Source organism: Cetorhinus maximus, chromosome 5 (assembly GCF_964194155.1).
Source record: "Cetorhinus maximus chromosome 5, sCetMax3.hap1.1, whole genome shotgun sequence".
Taxonomy (NCBI): domain Eukaryota; kingdom Metazoa; phylum Chordata; class Chondrichthyes; order Lamniformes; family Cetorhinidae; genus Cetorhinus; species Cetorhinus maximus.
This window is the reverse complement of record NC_135883.1, coordinates 103,193,288-103,212,669: the sequence shown is the minus strand read 5'-3', so window position 1 is coordinate 103,212,669 and position 19,382 is coordinate 103,193,288. Positions and strand designations below refer to the sequence as shown.

At 43.0% G+C, this 19,382-nt stretch overlaps 1 protein-coding gene across 4 annotated transcripts in view; it reads left to right on the top strand.

The window, feature by feature from the left end:
• The window catches only part of epha7 (eph receptor A7), a 305,043-nt gene extending 287,089 nt beyond the window's left edge, over window positions 1-17,954 (top strand). For all 4 annotated transcript variants that reach the window (XM_078542275.1, XM_078542274.1, XM_078542273.1 and 1 more), the window contains 4 exons: window positions 2,978-3,127; window positions 6,265-6,458; window positions 9,355-9,510; window positions 15,669-17,954. In XM_078542275.1, the coding sequence (XP_078398401.1) occupies window positions 2,978-3,127; window positions 6,265-6,458; window positions 9,355-9,510; window positions 15,669-15,783 (615 nt within the window). In that variant the 3' untranslated portion in view covers window positions 15,784-17,954. The remainder of the gene's footprint in view (window positions 1-2,977; window positions 3,128-6,264; window positions 6,459-9,354; window positions 9,511-15,668) is intronic.
• The last annotated feature ends 1,428 nt before the right edge of the window (window positions 17,955-19,382 follow it).

Genomic DNA, 19,382 nt, shown 5'->3' with positions numbered 1-19,382 from the left:
ATCAAACATATATTCCACAGGCACATAAATAAGAAATTGAAAGTCGGGATGGGAATAGGGTGATAAAGGATTAAACCACAGGCAGTGGTAAAGAAATGGCAGAAATATTAGAATTATTTTGTTTCAGTATTTATCAGGGCAATAGATCAGATGGACATGATATCAGAAGATGAGATTAGAAAGGATATTAAATAAACCAATCTAACTTGGAGGATAAAACTTCTGGTCTGGATAGATTACATCCACACTTTTTAAAGGAATCTAGGAAAAATTGGGAGGCACTATCATGCATATTTAATAAAGCATTAGAAGAAGGTTTAGTGCCACAGAACTAGCAGATAGCTATTATTATACCATATTTAAAAAGGGAAAGAAACATGGCCAGGTAACTATAGGCCAGTCAGTTAACATTGGTGATAGGAAAAATAATGAAATCCTTACTAAAGGAGAAAATAGAGTGGGTCTTGAACCCACAACTTGATGATCAGAAGTGAGAATGCTACCATCTGAGCCATACAGACACCTAAAGGATGTAAGTAGACAGTGTTGAAAACTAAATAAGAAGAGATAGGCTGGATAGAACGATTATGAAGCTTATGAAAAGCGAAGTAGTTTTTCAGAAATGAAAATAATGGATAGTTTTCAGTCTCCTGCTCCAGTCATACTGGAGTGGGGATCTATAACATGTTAAGATCAGTAAAGGGGAACATCCAAATCTAAAAGGCTGATCTACCAAGTACAGGCTGGTACTGAAAACCATACTCACTGCTCATAGGTGTGGAGAAATTGCAGGCATGTTGTCTGTGAGCATCCATTCCTCAATCTCTTGCATGTGAAATTCTCCACCAACAGTGCATGCTCACTATTCCCAAAAAAATTCCTCAGGTTGGGCAGGGCAATGAAGCAGCTGACTGCCCATGGGAGAGAGCTGGAATTTGAGGCAAAACCTGGACTCGCCAGGGTCCCGTTCCTTTTTAACCATGTTACAAATCTGGTATTCTCGGTTACAGGATCATATTACACCTACCCGTTAATCTGCAGGTTTGTGATAATGGCCGGAATTTTCCGGCCCTGTTAGCATCAGGCGTCATGGTGGCCAGGGAGAAATATGGTGATAAGGCCAAAAATCAGTTTCATGCCATCATGAAACCAGTTTTCGACTGTCACCTCTACCTGTCAATGCTGGACGCACGCCGAGAACCTAATTACAATACTTCAGCTTCTCATTAGAAGCCCCGCTTGCCAGAATCATACCTCCAATATTGGATCATCCGGGCACGTCGGCATTTCACAACCCTACATAAGCAACGCGTGCCTGATGAGCTGCACTTCGCTCGGGACTTCGAGGTTTGTTTGCCTTTCTTGCTTCGGGCAGCACTCGCAGTCATCAGCGCCAGGCTTCGCAGACAGCACCACATCACTTTTAGGGGGACTCACGGGCAGGTCTCTACCTACCAGGTCAGCTGTAAGGTGGGGGTAGCTTTTCAATGACTGCAGGGCTAGTGCTTGCTTGGGGAAGGGGAAGCAGTGACCTCGGGCAAGTGAAGAGGCTGCAGGGCAAGGGCTGTACTGGGGAAGCGGGGTATCCCGAGGTGTGTGTGGGATCACGTGTTGACCTGTGCCTCAAGATGGTGAGGGCTGAGGAGGCAGTCTGCAGAGGAGATGGGGCCAGTTGGAGATATGAGTGAGAGGATGAGTGATGATGTCCCTTGAGCTGGCAGTGAGTGAGATGCCAGTGAATGGCCTTGTGAGTGTGTGAGTTTAGAGTGATAAGATGGTTGCCTTACCCTGGAGGCATGGATGAGATCATCCATCAGCTTTCTGCACTGAATGACCAAACTTTTGTGTGCAGCATTGGCACTAATCACCACTGCCACTGCCTCCCAAGCCAGACTGGTGAGACTGATGGTCCTCCTGTGACCAGAGCTGGGGTAGAGGACATGACAGCAGGCCTCCACAGTGTCTCGAAGGCTTCCCAGAGATGTGTCACTGAATCGGGGGGGTGGTGCTGCACTCTTCTTGGCTTTTGGGGCCATGTCTTCACTGGAGCAGTCCTGGGCTGCAAGCATTGAGAAGTGTGCATGTGACTGCAGTTTAAATATGGTGCCCTGCATGAGGAAGCAGTGAGGTAACAGCGTGGCAAGCAAACCAGAGGCTGCCCGCCAGCGAGCTGGTGCATTTCCTGTGGCTGCATAAGTAATGAGCCAGAAATGGGACAATACGGTGTGAAAAACTGCCATTGCGGCTGGCAGGTAAAACAACTATTTTTCCACACTCTACCGCACTTGGTGCAAATCTGGAACGATTCCGCCCAATGTCTCGTCAATGAGGAAATACATCTCATGGCACATTTTCTTCACCTTGAGCAAGGATACAAAGAAAACTTGTGAATCCCTGATATCCCATGTCACTAGGGCCATAAGATCGTAGGAACTGTTAAAATTGTTGATCAGATCCAGTACTATTTCATTATTGTTGTAAACCGCAGAAGTCAGAAGCAGCTTTTTAATTATTTTTTCCCATCCTTCCCAGAGCCTGCTGGACGTGGACTGCTGCAATGTGTCACAATATAAATACTGCCTGCCTCAGTGAGGCAGGTGTCAGAAAAAGCATAGGCACCAACACTTATCACTTAATTACCCAAGTCCCTGGAACGGGGGTTGATTTCTTGTTTTCACCACTGGGCTGGTGGAAGTTCTCAAGATATGTTTCAACTCAAAACATCCCTGGAATGTAGGGGCTAAAGTGTGGTGAAATAAAGCAAATTACTTTGTGTGTACCTTGCCTCATTGAATCCCTTGGAAGTAATGCCAAAAACACAATTTGAATTCTGGATTTGAGCTCAGTTATGCATTTCCATCTATGAATACCCAATTGTACCTAAATGCAATAATCCAGCTAATGGTGGCATTGTAAGGTCACTAATTCAAAGCAGTTATAAAATTGAACTTTCATGGCATGTTCTTTATTCTCACAGGGTGGTAAAATTCCAGTACGGTGGACTGCACCTGAAGCCATACAGTACCGCAAGTTTACATCAGCTAGCGACGTGTGGAGCTATGGCATAGTAATGTGGGAAGTAATGTCCTATGGAGAGCGACCTTACTGGGATATGTCCAATCAGGATGTAAGTTACTCTTCATAAATGATGAATCAATTAGCACTGCGCTGGTATGTGTGCACTGAAATCGGGTTCTTATTGAACCACCGGTTGACAATCTGCAATTCCAACGCAGGATAATTGTTATAGAAACTGAATGCTAGAAGCTTAAGAAAGAATCATCTGGGGAGGAGAGATGTACTTCTATCAAGATGATTTTTAATCAATGTATTCACTTGTGTAAATAGATTCCAACCATATGTCAGGCCCCCAATTAGTCTTTGCTAAAGAAAAAAATAGCAATTAATTCTATGCAGCTCACACTCTCAAAATAATTGAATTATTTCTCATTGTAAATGCAAGTCGTTTCATGATTTGTTAGCTTTGTTGATTGAAATAACAGACATCAAAGACATGTTCTGAAATATTGACAAAAATCAAGTGGAGAAGCCTTTATGTAGCATAGTAAGCAGCTCTACCTTAAGAGAGTGTCATTAACAGCAGGCACAGAATTCTCTCGCTATCACCGCTCATGGCTGTAACACTGCTGACCTCCAAAAGCCAGAAGACTCTACAGATCCAGATTTATGTGGATCTTGAGAGCTGCCATCACATTAGGTATTTTGTGTATTATCCTCCCAAACTCCCGGGACCTGAAAATACACGGAATACAAACTCTGCAGATACACCAGAAATATGTTGATTAGTGCTCTCCAGTCCTAACCCTGCCAAAGTATGCAGAGTAAATGGATAGAGCATCTAACTTGCATGGGCTCCTGGTGGCCCATAATAGAACACCTTAGGCATCCACCTGCCCCATGGGATGTGGGCATTGCTAGCAAGGCCAGCATTTGTTGTCCATCCCTAATTGCCTTTGAAAAGGTGGTGGTAAGCCACCTTCTTGAACCACTGTCGTGCATGTGTTGTAGTGCTGTTAGAAAGGGAGTTCCAGAATTTTGATCCAGAGAGAGCGAAGGGACAGTGATACAGGGCAAAATTTTGTGGAGGTGTCGGGGATCTCAACTGCTAGCTGGAGAGCCGACGAGAGACACGTGCTGCCTATTTTCTGGAAGTCACACTGAAGCACGTGCCAATCAGGCAATGGTGAGGCCACCTATGGGCCTTCCCCTGGGCACAGATAGCTTCAGTACCTGAGGAGTTGCAAATTATGCTGAACATGGTGCAATCATCAGTGAACATCCCCACTTCTGACCTTATGATGGAGGAAAGGTCATTGATGAATCAGCTGAAGGTGGTTGGGCTTAGGACATTATCATGAGGAACTCCTGCAGCGATGTCCTGGGACTGAGATGATTGGCCTCCAACGACCACAACCATCTTCCTTTGCGCCAGGTATGACTCCAACCAGTGGAGAGTTTCCCCCACAAATCCCATTGACTTCAATTTTGCTAGGGCTCCTTGATGTCACACTCAGTCAAAAGCTGCCTTGATGTTAAAGGCAGTCACTCTCACCTATCTAAAGAGGTTGCCCAGGCTTCCTGCACAGAACCCATTCAGAGCCCTCTTTCAAAGTAAAGCAATACTAAAACTTCCCTGGCCTATCCTCCCTCCAGCGAGAGCCCACTTACATACAAACATATGAATTAGGAGCTGGAGTAGGCCATTTAGCCCCTTGTACCTGCTCCACTATTCAATAAGATCATGGCTGATCTGATGGTGGCCTCAAGGGCACTATCCTGCCTAACCCGAATATTCTTTGATTCCTTTGTTCGTCAAGAATGTATCTACCTCTGCCTTAAAAATATTCAATGACCCTGCCTCTACTACTCTCTGAGGAAGTGTTTTTTTTGCAGTCTTCTGGAAGCAAGGAATCCTCATCTCACTTAACATCCCAGTTTCCAGACATAGACAGAAAAGCAGAAATGCCTGACTTAGGAGCCCCAACCTTTTCCATCACTGGCCTTACTGGGCATAGCAAAATTTTATTTTCTAAAGGGCTGAATATATCCAGCCTATTTCTGAGCCATTCACTTGAAAATGTGGCCCCTGGTTGTTGATTCTAGGCAGCTCCAAGCCTGTCCTAATTATATGTCAAAGTGTCTAAATGTGTTTCATTCAGGATTCCAGACACCTGAAACTCATAATCTGGTTGAATTAGAGTTCTAATAGTATGTGGTAAAGCAGCACAGAGCACAGAGAAACCCAGTTTGATGGGGCCAAGATTTGAAGGAGCTGATGTTTGGTGGGGGCTACAGAGATTTCTCTCAAATATGGAATGGTGCAGTGGTTATGTTAGAGTTTAATCAGCCTCCTGCATATAACGTGAGTATCGCTTCAGGAATTGCATTCTAGTATGTACTCACTGCACCTGCAACAAAACCTCCCTCAACATATTCAGCTGTATAATATTTTTTTGGACACCTTGTGCCATAATAATTCTGCAGCCGCATAAACTTTTTTAAAAAGTGCTCTCCAGTGGACCTTAATTTGAAGTGGCTGAGGAACTAAAACAATTAAGGAAGATGGGCATGGTTTGCTGTTTGAGTGTTGCTCCATAGGGATCCTAATTTAAACATAACATCACCTGGTGTGATAGCTCTTGGTGTTAAAGGTAACTCAGACTGTCAGAAAGGTGAAGACAGATGCTTAGCAAAGCAGCAGCAGAAAATACATTTCCATTCCCTAGTCAGAGCTGATGAAGTGGGAAGCTTCATTCTCTGACACCTCCCTTACAAACTCTATTGCTAGATTGGCCTGACAAAAACGTTAGGTAACTTCAAGGTCAGTTGGGCAGGCCACCTTCCTATTGACACAGGGCCAGTTTTACTCACCAGGTTGATTTTAGTATGACTGCGTCCATAACCATTCTCAGAATGAATGCAGTACTTAAAAAGAAGATATCCAAGAGGCAATGTGATCTCATTGATGGAATAATAGTGATCTCAGTCCGATCACTCAGCCTGCTATTTTAAATCACTATCTGCTGCTATCAGCCAACAAAGTAAGGATGGCACAAGAATTCTTTCCAAAAAGAAGCAGAAAGTTCTTATGCTCAACCTGTCAGGATTCACATATGTTATGTACAGCAACATGTAAATGCAGTGTGATTTATCATTACACTATGGGTAAATTCTATTAGAATGTGGGAAGGGTTTGATTTACCAATATATCAATTCGCTCCTTTACATTTCTTCTCCGTTTAGGTTATAAAGGCTATTGAGGAGGGTTATCGTCTCCCTGCTCCCATGGATTGTCCACCTGGCCTTCACCAGCTGATGCTCGACTGCTGGCAACAGGAACGCAATGAGAGACCCAAGTTCGATCAAATAGTTGGGATCCTAGACAAAATGATCCGTAATCCAAACAGCTTGAAGGTTCCCCTGGGTACCTGCAGTAGGTGAGGAAAACTTGAACATTAATTTATTCTACTGGAATCCAAGTACCTAGCGGAGCAGAGAAACTGTTATGCCTAATAATTACCAAGATATTAGCTTAGCTATCACAGAATACCTCAGGAAGTGGCATGCAAGCTTATGGCCATTGCCAAACCCCAAACTAAAGCTTAGACCTAATAATACACTTGTGTGTAGATGATAGCAACAAAAGAAGAAGCGGAAGCTGATGGAGTACTATTGAAAATGTTAAAAATACTATTAACTTTTCATTGTCAGGTGGCATGTTCAAGTGATTTTTTTCCTCAGTAACTTAGTAGCCTAGAAATGAGATCCTGTTGCACTTGTTTTATGAATGTAGAATGCTGAACCTTTTTTGGCACTGGACCCATGTGCGTCGCACCACATCATGGGAGCTCAAACTCTCGGCCGCCTCCTCCCACATGCATTTGGTCAGGCGGGGAGACCACCGCCTCCCGTCTCTCAGAAGCAGGACTTCCCGCCATGCTGCCACCTTTTTTGGCACTGGACCCATGTGCGTTGCACCACATCATGGGAGCTCAAACTCTCGGCCGCCTCCTCCCACATGCGTTTGGTCAGGCGGGGAGACCACCACCTCCCGTCTCTCAGAAGCAGGACCTCCCGCCATGCTGCCACCTCCTCCAGGAGGTCTGTGCACGCCCGCCACTGCCCGCTCACTCCCACTATCCTCGGGAGTCGAGAAATACACTGGGCGAGCCTTAATTGGTCCGCCCGCGTAAAATGGCCCACGATCGGGTCCGTGCCCGCCCACGCCTGCTCCCGCTCGACCCGCCCGAGTTGGGGAAAATTCTCCCCATGAATGTGGCTGCGCTTGAACTGTCTCAGTTGCAGAGGTCACTGTCTACAGGTTTCCCTAAAGCATGGCCACTTCCCTCGCCCACCCTACCCCCATCCCGAATGCCTGTGTGCTATATTCAACGGTAGGGCTGCCCTTAACCCTGGCCCCCCAACACCCCTGAATCTGGAAGTCCAACAGGTGACCCTGGCGAGAGCTGCACAACATTACTGTGTACTCACCTCCAAGTTCCCCTCAAAGTGCAGGCCACCAAGTGTACACCTTTTATGTGCTGTTGTGAAACATGTTGACATGCTTTCTTGCCGAGGTGAATGGACGATCCAGTGTGAGGGGTTGATTACAGCAGGCTGGCCTGATAATGATATGCTGGTGTATTACAATGACGTTCCCAACGTGCGATGATGGGAAACATGGCCTGCTGTTGGCGGGCTGAGCAGGCAATCGCAAACTCGTTTCACGGCACCGTAAAACCGATCATATTGTCTGCTCATGCCACCGATCATGTCCGACGCCAGTGGGCACGGCAAATTCCGCCCATTGACTGGAACCATTGTTAACGTATCTGGGGCTTCAAAAAGACATTAAGCCCTTTGCGTACTCGAATGAGGAGCCTGCCACATTTATAAAGTGACAACGCTGCCTCAGTATTGTTGAGTAATAAAACATTTCCAGGGTGCTAGAAGCTCTGTTACAGTGGGACTTCCCATGAGCCTAGAAGACTCATCCTTCAGAAGCACTGCAAGTTTACAACCTTGATTTTTTTTTTCCGTAATCTGATCAGTGGGAATGGGAAAGGTTCAGGTCGGAGTGTAGAGTGCAAACTAGTAATAGTATACAAAAGCTTACTATAAAGAAACACAGAAGCCAAAGTTAATCATGGAGTATACTAAATTGGATAAAAATATAGGGCCAGGTTTTGTGGACATAGATTCAGGATAAGTGGCAGACGGTGGAGGGGGGACATGAGGAAGAACTTTTTACGCAGAGGGTAGTGGGTGTCTGGAATTCGCTGCCCAAGTTGGTGATAGAGGCAGAAACTCTAAACTCTTAAGTACCTGGATCTGCACCTCAAGTGCTGTAAGCTGCAGGGCTATGGGCCGGGTGCAGGAAGGTGGGATTAGAAAGGGCACCTGGGTGTCCTCAGGCTAGCATGGATAAGATAGGCTGAATGGCGTCCTTCTGTGCTGTAGCTTTTCTATGGTTCTATGGATGGCCTTTTAACACCTCATTTGATTTTACAGTCTGTTGGTGTCTGACCTGTGGGGGTGATGAGGAGGGAGAGGAATTAGGTTAAAATTGGGATTTACATGTTGAGAAGACCACTGCTAACATATCTAATGATCATAATTTTAACTGTGGTGTCAGTAAAAACAATTAGTATGCAAATTTATGCTGACTAATGTTGGTTGGTTTCATAAACAGATTTTTCAAGAATGCATCTAGTTTTGTTTTACAAAGTCATAACATGGTGTGGCACTTTTTTAAAAAGCAGCATTGATTCATTTATTGAGATGAAAATTGTTAGCCCTGTCAATGTGGGATTATATGTATTCTGAAGGATTTTGTATCCTCTGTTTTTCCCTCCTTTTCATATTGTGTGTGTGATTCCAGCACCTCTCAAGCAGTCACTCTTCTTATGGTCGCTAATGCGTATCCAGCAGGGAATGAAGCTGGAGGGCTCCAAAGTTGAGTCCAATCTTGTCCTCACAACAGCCAGCCATTCTGCAGCGCAGATTACTGGGTAGTGCTCAGGAGCAAGAACCCTGGCAGTGGCTGATTGTAGCCTTCCTACTGACATCAGCTTCCTTCACATAGATCAAGGATTGAAATTGAGACCATCCCAGTCACTATAGGTCACTCGCATACCTAGCCATAGATCTATCTTGATAGATCCATCAGGGGGCTGTATTTTGGAGGGTTTTAATGTTTGACCCACATTTTAATATTCATAATTACATAAATTAGTCTATTTGTAATGTGCTGACATGTTAAGTGTGAACTACTTGATAAATGGTTAAATTTTAGCTGTGTTTATGGTTATTATTTTCTCTCACCCCATACAGACCAATCAATCCTCTTCTAGATCAGAACACTCCTGACTTCACATCCTTCCGCTGTGTAGGTGACTGGCTAGAGGCCATCAAGATGGAGCGATACAAGGATAACTTCACAGCTGCAGGGTATAGCACACTGGAATCTGTCGCTAGGATGACCATTGAGTGAGTTTAACACTTTGAAATAAAAATTAAACTGAAACAGACAGATGTTTATGATGCACTATTGCTCTTTGTACTATAAAGGAACAAAAATGAAGCCAAATTTGATAAAATTTCATCCAGGAGTGCTGAGTGAATGATCAATCTCAGCCTCCTCCAGATGTCCCCAGCATCATAGATGCCAGTCTTCAGCCAATTCGATTCACTCCACTTGATATCAAGAAACTGCTGAAGGCACTGGATACTGCAAAGGCTATGGGCCCTGACAATATTCTGGCAATAGGACTGAAGACTTGTGCTCCAGAACTAACCAAGCTGTTCCAGTACAGCTACAACACTGGCATCTACTTGGCAATGTGGAGAATTGCTCTGGTATGCCCTGCACACAAAAATCAGGACAAATCCAACCCAGCCAATTACCACCCCATCAGTCTACTTTTGATCATCAGTAAAGTAATGGAAGGGGTCATCAACAGTGCTATCAAATGGCACTTGCTTAGTAATAACCTGCTCACTGACACCCAGTTTGGGTTCCACCAGAGCCACTCAGCTCTTGACCTCATTACAGCTTGTTTCAAACATGGACAAAAGAGCTGAACTCCCGAGGTGAGGTAAAAGTGACTGCCCTTGACATATAGCTGCATTTGACCGAGTGTAGAATCAAGGAGCCCTAGCAAAACAGGAGTCAATGGGAATCAAGAGGAGAACACTCCACTGGTTGGAGTCATACCTAGCGCAAAGGAAGATGGTTGTGGTAACTGGAGGTCAGTCATCTCAGCTCCTCAGGGTAGTGTCCTCAGCCCAACCATCTTCAGCTGCTTCATCAATGACCTTCCTTCCATCATAAGGTCAGAAGTGGGAATGTTTGCTGATGATTGCGCAATGTTCAGCACCATTCGCAACTCCTCAGACACAGAAGCAGCTCATGTCCAAATGCAGCAAGATCTGGACAATATCCAAGCTTGGCTGACAAGTGGCAAGTAACATTCACACCACATAAGTATCAGGCAATGACCATCTCCAACAAGAGAGAATCTAACCATTGCCCCTTGACGTTCTATGGCATTACCATCACTGCATCCCCTACTGTCAACGCCCTGCGGGTTACCATTGACCAGAAACTGAACTGGACTAGCCATATAAATACTGTGGCAGCGGCCAGGAATCCTGTGGCGAGTAACTCACCTCTTGACTCCTCAAAGCCTGTCCACCATCTACAAGGCACAAGTCAGGAGTGTGCTGGAACACTCCCCATTTGCCTGGATGAGTGTAGCTCCCACAACACTCAAGAAGCTTGACACCATCTAGGAAAAAGCAGCCCACTTGATTGGCACCACATCCACAAATATTCACTCCCTCCGTCACCAATGCACATTAGCAGCAGTGTGTACCACCTACAAGATGCACTGCAGGAATTCATCCACCCAGGCTCCTTAGGCACCACCTTCCAAACCCAAGACCACTATCACCTAGAAGGATAAGTGCAGCAGATAGATGGGAACACCACCACCTGTAAGTTCCCCTCCAAGTCACTCACCATCCTGACTTAGAAATATATTGCCATTCCTTCACTGTCGCTGGGTCAAAATCCTGGAACTCTCTCCCTAACACCTCTGTAGGTGTACCTACACCACATGGACTGCAGCAGTTCAAGAAGGAAGCTCACCACCACCTTCTCAAGGGCAACCAGGGATGGGCAATAAATGCTGGCCCAGCCAGTGAAGCCTACATTCCGTGAATGAATTTTAAAAATGGTTTGTTTTAGAAAGGATTAAGTACTTGAGGAGCTGTCAAAGTTTTGAATGAGCTTTCATGAGTGGGAGTGAATAATAAAGGTAATGCTATAATAGATATTTAGACCTTTACTTTATTTCGTATCAGCATGGTTCCTGAGGTCTGTGCATGGTGGATACTTGTTGAGTTGGCATGGAGGGGATAAGGGCAAAGGATGGTGGATGGGAGAGACATGGGTTAGCATTAAGTTGGCATGGGTTATGAGTGGGGAAGCCTGATGGGGTGTGAGCAGTGAGGGCTAGTGGGCCTAATATTTAACCAAACAACTAGGACAACATCCCAGAGAACCAAGGCAGGCCTTTTAAGCAGCTTGCCTCAGCAGTCAGCTGCCCCTGTAGCCGTCTCCGATCTGTGTCCAGGAGTAGTGAGCCCAACTCCTTGCACCCACACCCACCACTCCAAAACAAAAATTTAGTCTGGCGGGGCACTATTTCCTGAGGAGGGTGCGGCAAGCCAGGAAATTTCCTAGCTCACGCTGTCCATTTCTGGAGTGAAAATCTGGCCCTTAATACCTATTAAAGAACTAATACTTTACATTGAATATGATTTTAGAGATAAAACATATACTTGTCATATAGCGATCAGGTTCACCTTTCCCTAACTTTTCTCTTTGCTCTTCACTAATAGAAATTCTGTAAGGTTCCATTAAAGTATGTTCATAGAATGACACAGCATGGAATGAGGCCCATCATATCTTTGCTGAATCTTTTGTAGAGCTATCCAGTTAATTCCCCTCCCCTTCTCCATAGGCCTGCAAATCTTTCCTCTTGAAGTATTTATTGAATTTTTGAATGTTACCATTGAACTTCCTCCACCCTTTCAGGCAATGTATTCCAGATCACAACAACTCACTGTGTAAAAAAAATAAGTTTCTCATGTCGCCTCTGGTTCTTTTGCCAATCACCTTAAATTTGCATCCTCGAGTTACTAACACTTTTGCCAGTTTCTCCTTATTTACTCTATCAAAACCAATCCTGTTTTGAAAATCTTCAAAGATTTGTGTATAGACACCCTCAAGTCTCTCCGTTCCTGCATCTAGTATAAAATTGTATCATTTAGTTCATATTATCTCTCTTCAGTCTTCCTATCAAAATGTATCACATCACCATTCTCTGTCACATATCTACCCATTTTTGTAATCTGTTCTCCTGAAGTCTGTTCACTAACCTCTGTTACAGAATGTATTGAACATTTTCTTCTGTACAGCTCACATCCTCTTCTATGTCCTTGTCAGGTTCTGTTACTAACTCCTCTTCATGGTTTTCCACATTTCCAAGTTTCATACCATTGTAAACTTTGAAATTACGCCCTGTATATCCAAGTCCAGATCTTTAATGTATATCAAAAAGAGCTGTGGTCCCAATCTCAACCCCTGGGGAACACCACTGCAGCCTCCAGCCTGAAAATCACACTTTCTGCACTCTCTGCTTTATGTTTCTTATTTTGTATCCAAGGTGTCAGTATCCCTTTAATCCCATGAGCTTCAACATTACCAACAAGTTTATGATGTGGCATTATATGCAATATCAATCATACTGCCCTAATCAACCCTCTCTGTTACTTCATTAAAGAGCTTGATTAGTCAAACACGATTTGCCTTTAACAAATCTGTGCCTAGTTTCATTTATTCATGCCTTTCCAAATGCATTTTGTCCCTGATTATTGTGTTTAAAATGAATGATAGAATTGTGGTTACATAATGGAATAGTAATCTAGATGCTTGGATTAATAATCCAGAGATAGGGTTCAAATACCACTAGAACAACTGGGGAATTTTATTAAGAAAACCTGGATTAAAAGGGTAGGATCTCTAATGGTCACCATCTAACTACTAAATTGTCATAGAAACCCATTTGGTTCACTAATGTCCTTTAGGGAAGGAAATCTGCTATCCTTACTTTATCTGGCTTATATGTGACTCCATACCGACCATAGCAATATGGTTGACTATTATTTCCCTCTGAAATGGCTCAATAGCCACTGAGCTGGCAAGAAGGCTGCTCGCCATCAGCTTCTCAAAGGGCAATTATGGCTGGTCAAGTGCCAGTGACGTCCACGTTCCATGAATGAATTAAAAAGAAAATACTTCCACCACTGATGTTAGGCTGACTATTTTGTAGGTGCCAGGTGTATCCCTCTCCCATGTGTTAAACTCTTTAACATACATCAATGGTTTGTATTTCAAAAGAAATTTAAATCAGTGTCCTTTGCTGTTTTCTCACACAGAAACTTTATAATACGTTTGCCCAGTTCACATCCATTGGATTGATGTTATGATTCATCGTAATCTCCTCCATTTCTTTGTGCCTTTCTTCTTCTTCCAATTTTCCTTTCCGTCTAGTTGTTTCCCAATTCCTCCACAAGCATCAGGAGTTCTTTTATATCTTGCCCAAATTCAAGTACACAGCTTATGAGTGTCAAAAAGCTGTTTGGCCACTAAAGCCAATCTGAATCCTTCCAGAAGAGATTGCTAGCTAATAATCTCTAGTGGAAATATTAATCAAATGATCTCTTCCCCAACTTTGTGACACCGAAGCCATTTGGTAGCACTGCACTTGTCTGCAAACTAAACACAGATAAAGGAGTGAGCCTGGCATCCCCTAGGCCTATTTATTCTGCTCAGTGCCAACTGCAAGGTACATTTTCCCACTGATCTATCACGGACAGATCTATATTGTTGCAGTTTAGACAAGGACATAGAAGAGGATATGAGCAGTATGGAAGAAAATGTTCAATACATTCTGTAACAGTTATAACTCCAAAAGCTCTTGTAGTCAAGGAGCTGGCATGAAATTCATCTGTGTTCACAATGAAAATAGTCACCAGACATGAGTGGTCATTTGCAAATTGAGTACTTAAATTTTCATAAGATACCTGGACCAAATGGAATGAATGTAAAACTACTAATAGAAACGAGGGTAAAAGTAGAGGGAGCTATGGTAGAAAATATTAATTGTTTATTGGATATGGAATCGGGAGGGAGGCAGTGATGAATGAATGAGGAAACAACCAGTTGTACTCTTGACTTAAAAAGGTCAGAAACAAGATCGTGCAAAATCAAAACCTGAAGGAAAAGTATGATAGCCTATTCTAAAGGAAGCAGCTATAGTTTATTTAGAAAGAGTAAAGATAGTAACTCCAAGTTAATGTAGGCAGGTCATGACGAACACATTGATAATAGTTATGAGGAAGACATTGTAGGATAAATTGTCTGCTTCAGGACTCACAATGCAAAATTGTGCTCATTGGGAGAACATAGAGAGAAGTTATGCTCCCACAGCTCATCATTTTCCATTCATTAAATCAGGGGTTGTGGGTGAAACATGGGCGGTGGCTGTGCAATCTCCTGATGTGCGCACAGATATGCAAGGAACGACAAATGGAAAATTTACCCTTCCACATCTTGACTTTCAACAGGCATTTGATGAAGTCTACTGAAGATCTTATGGCTCAAATAAAAGCAAGGATGTTGTAAATTTGATAATGAATTGTATGCATAATGGAAAATGGGAGCAGTTATTAATAGCGACATTTCTGATTGGGCAGCTGTGACCTTTGGAACGCTGCAGGGATTGACTGTTCATAATGAACTGCTGTTCATAATACGTATAAGTGACCTCAGTGAGAGCATTGTAATTAAAATCTTATATTTAGAGATATTACCAGTTTGTCTGGAAAAGCAGGATGAGTAGAGTAAAGAGGTGAAATTCAAAGTGACCTACAGGCACGTAACGACTGAAAACTAAGTGGCAAGAAGTATTCAATGTTGAGAAATGTAAGGCAATGCACATTAGGGGTAAAAATTGCAAATATGAGTACAAACTGATGGAGTTAACAGCTGATAAAGCACTTGGGCAGTGCTGTGGCAATTCAAAGTAGCAGCTGTAAAGGCAAAGTGCTGTACAGATAAATCGAAATAATAAACGTGCTCTTATTGAAAAAGAATAGATTATGGCAAGAGTGTAAAATAATAAAAGGAATCAATAAAATTTTTGAAGGTCTTTGGAAGAATGAAAATGCAGAGTCTGTGGTGCATCACAATCAGGCAAAATTAAGCCATGAGTTAAATGTAACTGAAGGAGTAACTTCTTCATAGATCTGCCACCTAGTGTGGCAAATTTTCTGAAGGAGATAGCTGAATCAGTAGGCACTGGGGAAATTTTAAATTGGCACGAGTGTGAGCACTGTGGTCAGTAAGGACCTGAGAGGACCCGGTTGGCTGGACAAGCCTGATGCAATGAATGAACGCGTCTCATTCCTACTTTCTTGTGGCCTTGAATATTACAGCTGTTTCGCAAATGTAGTTTTAACTTAACTGTATTGAGTTAACCTTGCATTTTTAATCACTATGCCTTTCTGTTATACAGGGATGTGCTGAGTTTGGGAATTACATTAGTCGGCCACCAGAAGAAAATCATGAGCAGCATTCAGACTATGAGAGCCCAGATGCTGCACTTGCATGGCACCGGGATCCAAGTGTAATAGATCATTTCTCCCTTCGTGCAAAGGGAAAAGACATTCCTAAAATTTGGAGAAAAAGACACCATCTGCTGCTAAGTACTGTCAGTACCAACATTCTTCTTAGTCCCTTCCTGTTGTGGATCAGAGATTCAAGGGAAGATGTGTAACAATGTTCCTCTAAGTCACCTAAAGAACAAAAAGGATGTATAACAGTACACAATGAGAGTGGCTGGAACATGCACATTATGAAGAAACTACTACCTGAAACATTTAGAACTTTACACAAAAGCAAAACAAAAAAAAAACATTGAGCGTTCTAACCTCCTTTTTGTCTACTAGGCTTTTTAAAAGTGTACATATCAATTTACGTAGACTATATTTGTCAAACGGACCCACCAGGTTCTCGTTAATCAGTTAAATTGTTTTCGAGATTTGCGCTTGCTGAATGGTGTTCATTCAGCCATCTTCTCATTACTGACCTGCAATATTGGGTAGAAGCCAAAGAAGGTTAGCTCTGCCCTGGGTTCTTAATTAATCATTGACCCATCTCTATCTACCCAATTTATTTTATCTATTTGATGATTTTAAAACAGTTATGCCAATTGTACAACATATAGGCAATGGCCATTTTAGTTTAAATTTAATATGCTTTTCCTTTTTGGTACATTTTAGTATCCTCAAGAACTTCCATTTATTACTCTTAGGGTCAGTCATTCCCATATACTTCAAGAAGAAATTTGCCAGTTCCTAAGGCTTTCATTGCCCTTTAAGATATTATTCAACAACAACCTAAACATTTAGAGGCTGGATTATGGAAAAAGTAGGAGTTAATACCCTTTGAAACAGATTTTTCTTTCAGTACAATATAATTAGTTCAGGCCTCATACTATAGCATGCCACCTTAGTGAATATATTGATGATGAAAACATTTTTAACAATAAAATTAGGAACAAAGCAAACACAGTGAGAGACTGCAGTTAACTATCAACTGAATGGTAAAGGCAGGCATCTCTTCTATACTAACCTGATTTGTCCAGCCTTAGACTAGACAGAAATATGGAATGTAAAACATAACATTTCAACAAAGGAAACTGAGGAACCATGGTGTTTGATATGAGGTAATTATGTTTCGAATGAGCTATGGTGATGCAGAGCATGGAATAAATATGGTCCTATCCAAAGGTCCCTAGACAGGGCGACTTCAGTCTGCAAATCCACAGAATGATCTAAAGATGGTTGAAGCAAACAAGTTTATTGAACTCTGATCAAAATCTCTTTTCTCAGAGGAACGTGGGGCAAAGTTCATACCCAGATTTCTGTAATTGGTACAACCTGACCAATCCTCTATTCATTGGATTTTTTTCATCTGCATTTCTATAGCAGAAATGATGGCAACTTGGTCAGCACTGACTGTCAGAGGATTCCAAAGAGTGGAGCTGTTTAATTAGATTTTGATTGTCTTATGAGAGACCCCACGGCTCAGATCAGAGTTCTACTCTCATCTTCTTGTGTTGTGGGATGTGAACGCTTCTATGTAAAAGTTGTAATTTATTTATACTGTCATTTTTTTACACAGGTCTGTCTGTAGTGAACTCAGTACACATTGAAAATGCACTATATTTTTCTATTTCACTGACAGAGAATCACAGACAACTCATTTATTTTCAGTTGTACATAATAATTAAAAAAATCACATTTAGGACCAAAGAAGGTTGTAGATTAGCAAACGTTGTCTAAAAAGAAAAATTCTGAAGAGATGCCATTTTTCTGACTTTTTCAGATCATGTACAGTGTTTTTATAATTGTGTTTTTCTCTTTTGGGGGGGTGGGGTTTATGCATTCTATTATTTATTTTTGTTTGATTCAGAAACAGTGGCCCTGAAGTTCTACAGGGGGGTCATCCAGTGTCTTGCAGGAACCCCAGAGAAATGGTGTAGATGGACGACCATTTCTGCTGTTTGCCTTGGAGGTTGCATCATTATCCTGCTGGAGTTACGGGGAAAGACTGGCTGAACTTCCACAGAACATCAGGGAGCAGTATAATTTCAAAACACCTTTTTTCTCACCAGAATTTGTTGTATTCTGTTAACTCGGAATCTGTATAAATATTTCATTAGATTTTTCGTGGTTATTTTGATGGTCTTATTTTTCAATTCTTTGTAAAAGACTGTAAATATATTTTTTGAAAAGTGCTTCCATGATATCCAGTGGTTTAATTTTGGTTGATCTTATGCACTTTTCATTGAGCTCAGCCTGACTTTCTATAGCCCAGGTTATGATATCACAGAATCACAGAATTGTTACGGCGCAGAAGGAGGCCATTCGGCCCATCGTGTCTGCACCGGCTCTCCAAATGAGCATCATGACTTAGGTTCATTCTCCTGCATTTTCCCCGTACCCTTGCACATTGCTTCTATTCAAATAACCATCTAATGCCCTTTTAAATGCCTCGATTGAACCTGCCTCTACCACACTTCCAGGCAGTGCATTCCAGACTTGGACCACTCGCTGTGTAAAAAAGGTTTTCTTACATCACATTTGCTTCTTTTGCAAATCACTTTAAATCTGTGCCATCTTGTTCTCGATCCTTTGACGAGCAAAAACAATTTCTGCCTATCTACTCTATCTAGCCCTTTCATGGGCAGAATCTTCGGGTCGGCGTGCGGGGGCAGGTCCCGCATGCTGACGCGTAAAATGATACGCGGTGACATTGGCCGTGCGTCCTGACAACAACGTTCATCATTCCGACCTTCAGAGTCGGCTGCGTGCCCGCCGAACTGTCAAAGGCCTATTAAGGCCATTTATCAACTAGTTGAAGTACTTGTCAGGGCTGCCTGTCCAACCTTAAGGTTGGTGGGCAGGCCAAGAGCCCAGACGGCCTTTGCATTTTTAATGGAACTTCATCCACGGGCGGGATGAGCTTTCATGAAGGGTTTATAACTTTAATAAAAATTTTTATTAAAATTCATAGACATGTCCCAGCTCATGTGACACTGTACACCCAGGTCTCTCTGCTCCTGCACACCCTTAAGAATTGTACCCCTTATTTTATATTGCCTCTCCATGTTCTTCTTACCAAAATGAATCACCTCACACTTCTACGCATTGAACTTCATCTGCCACCTATCTGCCCACTCCACCAACTAGTTTATGTCCTTTTGAAGTTCTACACTGTCCTGTCACATGAGGGAACATATCTGAATGACTTCTATTCATTTTTTCAATTTTTCACAAACAAATTAATCTGCTTGAGGCAGCTCCGTGCCTCAGGGAGATTTCTGCACTCTTTCACGTGCATGCGCCAAAGAGCGCAGGCCCCAATGCTCCCTCCTCCCCCCACTCGCACAGGTAGCGCTGAGCGCTTCTGGATACGTGTCACATTGGGCAGGCCTTAATTGGTCCACCCACACAAAATGGCGACGCACAGCCGATCGTGGGCGGCGATCGGCTACATGCCTGCCCACACCCGCTCCCACCCAGCCCGCCCGACCAGGAGAAAATTCTTCCCCATGATTTTGAACATCTCTTTCAAATCTTCCCTTAGTCTTCTCCTCTCAAGGGAGAACAGTCCCAACCACTCCAATCTATCTTCATAACCCAAGTTTCTCATCCCTGGAACC